The 7453-nt window shown below is 38.6% G+C and overlaps 1 protein-coding gene across 4 annotated transcripts in view; it reads right to left on the bottom strand.

Annotated features, from left to right (window-relative positions):
- Window positions 1-992: 992 nt before the first annotated feature.
- The window catches only part of ST18 (ST18 C2H2C-type zinc finger transcription factor), a 167984-nt gene continuing 161523 nt past the window's right edge, over window positions 993-7453 (bottom strand). For all 4 annotated transcript variants that reach the window (XM_068189025.1, XM_068189036.1, XM_068189015.1 and 1 more), the window contains 3 exons: window positions 6634-6737; window positions 4283-4426; window positions 993-3530 (listed from right to left, as the gene is read on the bottom strand). In XM_068189025.1, coding sequence (XP_068045126.1) covers window positions 3390-3530; window positions 4283-4426; window positions 6634-6737 — 389 coding nt within the window. In that variant the 3' untranslated portion in view covers window positions 993-3389. The remainder of the gene's footprint in view (window positions 3531-4282; window positions 4427-6633; window positions 6738-7453) is intronic.

Here is a 7453-nt window from a genome sequence, read left to right as displayed (position 1 = left end):
CCTTAAAAATACTATTTTATATTAATTGTTATATTACATAGATAACTAATAACTGGCTTAATAAAAAGAACCAGTTCACGGTGCCCTTGGATAAATGTCCTAGAACAAAGCAAACTCTGAACTCCACTGGAGCAGAGCTTCCCAGGACAGGTCTGTCTTCATTCCAGCCCTTTGTGACTCTACAGCTTCAAACCTGGCAAGATTTGTGAGCATCCTGGATTCATGTGATACAAATTTTAAATTCCCTTCCAGCTAAATGCAGGACATGTAATTTTTTTATGTCAGTCATTTTGGTTTATCTAAATATGTCAATTCAAATAAATAATTGTCAGCTGCTTTATGGCATTTAAATTTGACTTAATTTCCAAATGAACATTATTCTCTATCTGTGGAAAGTTGGAATCTGCAACAAGAAATGCTCCTGAAGCCATTAGCACTCATCCTAAATAAAACTGTTTCCAGTTTTTGCTATAACGAGCACTGAAAAAAGAAGTCCATTAGATGGAAATATTATCTTTCTAAAACTAGCAGATTTTTATTTCTGCAATGTCTAAGCACTGTAATTCTCAGCAGAAAATTGCACTGGAACAGTGGGTGGTTCTGAATTGCAGGAAAGTTTACAATGGCTTTTATGCTTAAACATCATTTAGCAGCTGTTAAAGGTCAGCACAAATCCTGTACTTTATCAGTATAAATGAAGTCTACAACTGCCAAGAAAAGAATGCATTAAATAATGCAGTGAGTATAATTTTGAATTTTTTTCCCTTCAGAAGTGAAAAGGACCTCTTAAGCAGTTCTATTTTCCTCCTCCTTATTTCAAATTGACAAAAGTAAAACACTAATTAAATTATTTATATCAGAAATTTACTTACGAGGATGACACATTTTGTACACAAAGCCAGTGAAACATCTGACACACTGTATAGTGCCAGGTGCAGTTAAGTGTAATATAAGTCGGCATCCAGAGGCTAAAAAACCCAAAAAACTTGCTGCAATATTTCATTATCAATTTTATTTCCTACCATACACCAAATGTACAGCACAGAACACAATTTTGTTGTTTTGATGTAAGAAATATTAATTGTATGAAGAAACAGTATACAAACTACTCCAAATTAAAAAATGCATACATCATTGCTCTTTACAAAAGGTCTAATTTACAGTATAGCTCATCAATGCATTTAAACACAAAAAAAAAGAAAAACAGAAAGAAAAAAAAAAACCAGTGCACGTTACAAAACACATCAAGTACAAGGGAGGCAAATAAATACAAACATACTTCACAGAACATCCTGAGCAAACAACCAAACACAGATAAATTAACCTGAAGCCATAGTAAATCATAATAATAAATACATAGGTCAGTAAAGAGATTTTTTTTACTTAAATAAAATATATAACAAATTTGTTAAAATATTTAGTAAATTAAACTTTAGTCTTTGTAATGAATGAACTCATTTTGTATGCATTTAACAAGTATAACAAATGTTTGCTTTTTGAGTTTTTAGCAAGAACAATAATAGCAAATTTTTGTTTGGTGTTCTCCTATTTATATTAGACAGCACATATGGTAGCTTTTGAAAAATCAATTTAAAAATAAACACAGCTCCTAAGAACACACATTTTCCCCTGTCTAAACTAAGATCGGAGAGTTGAATCAACCCCCCAACAAAAAGCAAGCCCCACCTAATGCAGAACAGTGACCACAGTGCATGAGAGTTGAATCACTTCTGAATAGTACTTTTGTGCAGGAACAGTAATAATATAATTGTATATGTCAAGCCTGTGAATGCCATCATATTCAATCTAAATATAAATGCGGCTAATAAAAATAAACACTTTCATTATAGCACGGAAAAATTAAACACACGCTAGATCCATGTATACATTTACACTGAGGCACATATGCACATGAGGTGTGTGTGCATACAAAAAAGGCAGTTTAGCTGGTTGTTTATACCTTTTTCTTAAAAAAAATAAATATAAAAAAAACTTCTGAAACAATGCTTAATTACTTACAATCCCTGAAATAGACATTGCCTCTGTTATAGCAACCGCTAGTTTCTGACGGATTCAGAAGTTCCACACCCAGGCTAACCGGATACCGAGGCGCACGCCCGCACCTCTGCGCAAGTGCTCGTCTGTCCACACCTCCGCCTGTCTGTCTGCTCTGTAGCACTTGGGCCCCTACCAGAAGACTGGTGACAAATTCAGTATCAGCCTAGTCTTAGTGAAGAAGGATGGGAGAAACCAGTCATGGTGTTGCTACCGGTCATTCAAAGGGACAAGCGACCACCGTGGTGCCAGAGGGGTGTTGCCCTCCAGACCGCTGCCTTCTCAGCTGCCATTACCTTCAAACCAGTATTAAATGCCATTTCAGGGGAGATGTGTTCGACTCATTATGTACAAAGCCTTTAGCTTGGGATGTGTTTGTGATTTTTAAATCCAAATCCATTGCAATACTGGTCACTTGCTTAAAATCTCAACATCTCATACTAAAAAAGTACCAGTACCTACCTAATTACCCTTCTTGTTTAGAGATAATTGTCATTTCCCTCCATGAGCTAACTCTGAACAAAAGCTGCAGTGGTAAAATAAATCTGAAGTTCTCTTGAAACATTTTAAATAATCATTCTCATAGGCTAAATCACACAGCCAAGTCAAGTGCTTTGCTGATTGCTATATTTCATTATTGCTAACATATTCTTTAACACACTGTTTTCCAGCATACTGTGCTTTTAAGAGCCCAAGTTCCCCACTAGTGGGCACCATTTATCTTCTCATTTCATGCATCTTCACATCTCATGTTACTGCAAACCCATTTCTGATACAAAGCCATTATAAAAAAGCAGGATGTGAGGAAAATAAAACTAGAACCACGGTTCAGTCATTTGTTACTTTCATAGGTTTTTTTTTTTCTTCCTGTACAAACCCAGCAAGTTATTTAATTTACAGTATAGCTTTCAGTCTATTTAAAATCCCATTGGAAAATAAATTAATAAACACATTTGTAAAAATATGGCAGGCCGCAAAAATGCTGTTAAAAGATAAAAAAACCAACTCTTTGATTAGAAATAAATAAAAAATATAAAAAATAGTCGCACACACTTTTTACATTCACTTTACAAAAACTGAGTGCAAAAGAAGAAAAAAAAAGAAATCGTACTGAAATAAATACAATATACTAACAGAGTGCATTGCTGTTAATACAAATAGTCTGTTGTGGTTTTATTCTTTTTTTTATGTCAGCTGGGAAAAAATTAGTGCAATGTTGCAATTGTAAATGCAGCATGGCAACCTACACCCCTTAGCAGTACATGAACTCCTAACAGATCCATCTGGAGTTTACTGCTGTTAAGTAATTTCTGTTGCCCAGCAGCTTTCACATCCTACACATGGATGCCCTTCACTGCCTGTTTGATACTTTCCAGCAGAGCTTTGCATTCGGGGGAATAGTCCCGTTCCAGATTGCTGTACATGTCTGTGAGTGTATTTACATATGCTTCGAAATTCTGCTCACTGATTGGCCCCTAAATGGAGACAAAACAGATTATAATTGTAGGAGGTAAAATTAAGGCTGAAAAAAACCAAACACCCAACCCCAAAGCATGTCAAAGGAGTGATATGGCAACTGGGGAGAAGTCATAAACAGGGCAGCCATCCAAATTAATGAAAGGGTTGTGGAAATTATAGGAGTTGCATGTCCTTGGGAATCCACACTCTCTCCAAGCAAGAAAAGGAGCTGGAGATATTATGGTTAGTGTAACCATTTTTTTTTTTTTTTTTGGTGGCCAATTTGTCTCTTGGGTTAGGACTGACATTCTCCCTAACTGTCCAGGAGTACCTCTGTGGACTTGACCTTTCTTTGAAAGTAAGAAGTGAAATTCTTGAGAAGATGGAGCTTGGTTGTCTCCAGAAAAATCATCTGTATGAAACAGGTTATAGTTTTGATCTTGGAGCTGAGTAAATAAGGATTCTCATCAGAGTGAAGTTTTCACTCTTTCTGCAGGGTGGGTGTTCAGACAGGGAGGTCTGAGGGAAAAGCCTGCCTTGCACGGTGTGGTACAGGGCAAAGATACCAGGGCTGGTATTCCTGAAAGTAACTGCACCTACTACAATGCAGACTTTATGATCCTGCATCCCTGCAAAGCAAATCAGCCTACAAGTGCTCTCTGCTAATGCAGCTCCAGTGCTCCTGCCGGTCCCTGAGCTTGCTCATCTGCTTCGAGTGCTGGCAAGACAGTCTCAAAAGAAGGTGTTAACCTGCTGGCTGTGGGCTTACCATCTGTGGCAGCTGAATGTCAGCGAGACTGGAGATAAGGGCTTGGCTTAAGCCAGCTAACTCCTTCAACAGGCTCTCGTTGTTCTGCTCTATGAGTTTGTTCTCCTCTTCTATTGTTTTCAAATTGCTCTCCATAGATGTGATCTAAAAGAGACAGGCAGGCACAAACACAGACAGACAAACCCTTGGCAGCATTGTTACTGAAGTTTGAATCCAAAATATCACGTGGATGATTACAAGAGAAGCCATAATGAATCTGAAACTCAGCAATGTTTTTTTTTTGGAGACATAACTTCTCCAGAACACTCAGAGCAAAGAAGAGGCTGTATTTGCTCTGAAATGACAGACTTTGCTGCTGATTCACGGAGAAACCTTGTGGCAGCAAGGCACTAGAGAGTGCCTCAGAGTGGGAGGAGGGAATTGAGATTGGAGAGGAGGGTCAGTCTGGAGCTGGGATGGAGTGTGGCCTCAGGGCTGGCGAAGGGAAGGAGAAAAGAGGGTTGATGTTTACTTTGCTGTCCTGCTCTTACAGCATCCCTGCTGCTCGACCACAATAGCAAGGACACGGGTATTAGCTGTTGTGCTACTTTCCTGCCCTGCTCCTGGGTAAGCTCTGGGCTGGCTGGGATTAGCAACAGGCCTGGTGCTGGGAACAATGAGAAAAAAATAGACTGGAAAGGAAACTGAGAAGCTGAGCACGTATCACAAAGATGATCTCTGACCAACAGAATGGAAAGGAGAATTTCGGAAAGAGCAGGAAAAAGCAGCCAAGATGGAAAAAAAATGGTATCTTTTTAAAGTGAGAGCTCTGGGATATACTCAGATCTGAAAGCTTAGATGTCGAAAGCAGTGCTGAAAAAACAAAACCAGCAATGGCAAGGTCTGGTTCCATCCTGCCCTGCTCCTTTTCTCGGGAGCAGACAGCTCAGCAGGGCAGAACTAAGGGCTGCCATCCCTGTGCCCTACCACAGCTCCACAAGGCATTGACCAGTGCAGTCCTATGCACGACTGCCATACCCTCCCTTCCTTATTAGTATGCACCTCTTTGCACTACTTAATTGCCTCCTGCTTGTGGCCACTTTTCTTCCTTTGCTCACACACAGTCACACAGCAAAACTCCTCAGTGTGAGAAACCCCTTTTTGTGTGCCTGTCATCCACTACAACCCCTCCTCTGGAGGGTGTTGGTAGCAGTCTGGCACCTGGCTGGGGTAGAGTAAAAGGAGGTAGGAGATTTATGGTTTCTGCTGTAGTTCAGTTCAGGCTTTGCTGGTCAAGGTGCCTTCACCAGGGAGAAAGTCCGGGGAGAAGAAATCTGACTGCATAAACTGGGCAATGTCCATGCAAATAGCACAGCGACCACCAGAGAGAACCAAGTGTCCTGAGACAGAGAGCACAGCCCCCCTGCAGTGCAGTTTGGGCTGGATATCCCCACAACTGCTGTAGTGTGAAGCCAGATTGTTTAGATCCAGCACAGGTGGCACAGGCTTCTACCTTGTTTAGACCGTACACGCAGTGGTTATTGCAAAAACAGCATGAGTCAACACTGCTCATTCCAATGTGGTGCAAATACAGGCAGGTATGGTTACACTCAGGTTTAGATCAGTTTGGGTTTATAGTTCGCAGATTTAATTTTATTTCACTCTTGTTCTGAAAATTCTGAAGGTTCTGCTCATGCTTTTACCCAGTCTGTCCAGGTTAACTTCCAGGTGCGTATGGGAGTCCGAAGGAATGAAGCCATACAGCTCACTCCATAGAACCACTATCAGCATATTAAAGCCAACTTAATCTCTCCAGTATAAAAAATAATGAAAGAAAATTACTCTTTTCCATAACTCCTATTAAAATAATTTGCTACACAAACTAGCAAAAGGTATACATTTTTTACCAGCTGTTGCCTGGAGGCAAAATTCAAACTATCTGAATAATTGACAGTGGGTGAGCTAAACTAGGAAAATTTTCTTAGGTACACATAAGAACTCATTAAATTCAGCTCTCACTAAGACTTGGAGAGGGTTTGTAAGAGGAATTATCATCCCTAAATCCCAAGTCATAGGACTTCCATGGTTTGGTAAGCAGATGTTTGGTCAACAAAGGAAAATGAATGTTTTGTTTAGTAAGTATGTTTCATGTCTGCTTGCTAAGATTAGCTACAAACTTCCCTGAATTTCTCATTCACCAGATCTTTAAGACAATACCTGCTGCTCATTTACAGAAAACATCAAAAAACAAGATCTTGGAAACAGGAGTGCAGAGGAGACTAGCTATTTTTAAACATAGCCTTTACATAGCATTTAATTTATTTATCGTGCTTAAACATAGCATAGGAAAAGATTTCACATTTATGGGATACCTGAGTTTGAAGTTTCATCATGTCAGCTTCAATTTTAAGATTGGATTCATTCAGTTCTTTTATTTCCTCATCCAAGTGTCTTATTTCTTCATCACTCTCAATACCTGTAAATAGTTGAAAATAACAAGATCAGATTTAAAATGTCCACATGTAAATGGATGTATGAGTAACAAGCTTACTTACCTGTTACTTAACCATAGGAAAATAAGCTTTTTAACAAATTATTGATCCTTAACTTGCCTTTTACTTTGATTTTACTGTCAAAATTCTTTCCTACCTGTTAAACATCTATATGAGCTGAAACATAGATGGGGCTATCTTAGTCCTAATTTTTTCAAAATTTCTTTTTTTTCATTGCATCATGAAACTACAAGCTGGAGGGTACAGAAAGGAAAAAAGTCCCAGAAAGAGAAAAGTTTATCATAAAACATGAAGAGATTTTTATGGTGCTTGGGTGTGGGGTTTTCGTTTGTTTCTTTGGTTGGTTGGTTGGTTGGTTTGGTTTGGTTTTAAAAAGAATACAACAGCAACCCTTCTTTTTTCAGGAAACACACAAGGGCAACGTCTTCACTAGTATTATAATTGTTCACTCATCTGTACCCGTTTCTGATCTTGCAAGAATCTCTGTGAGGGCAAGTTCCTGTGCAGAATAACTTCAATAAGCACAGACTTAGTTAGGTCTGATAAATAGGGAAGTTTAAATAATAGGAAAGGGTGAAATTTTCAGAAAGCCAACAAGTATTACAGGAAAAAAAAAGAAAAAAAAAAAAAAAAAAGGAAGCCAGTCTTTTTCATCCCAACAAGTTAGATAGCAAAGAAA

Source organism: Anomalospiza imberbis, chromosome 1 (assembly GCF_031753505.1).
Source record: "Anomalospiza imberbis isolate Cuckoo-Finch-1a 21T00152 chromosome 1, ASM3175350v1, whole genome shotgun sequence".
In the NCBI taxonomy this organism is placed as follows: domain Eukaryota; kingdom Metazoa; phylum Chordata; class Aves; order Passeriformes; family Viduidae; genus Anomalospiza; species Anomalospiza imberbis.
This window is presented reverse-complemented; position numbering and strand designations above follow the sequence as displayed.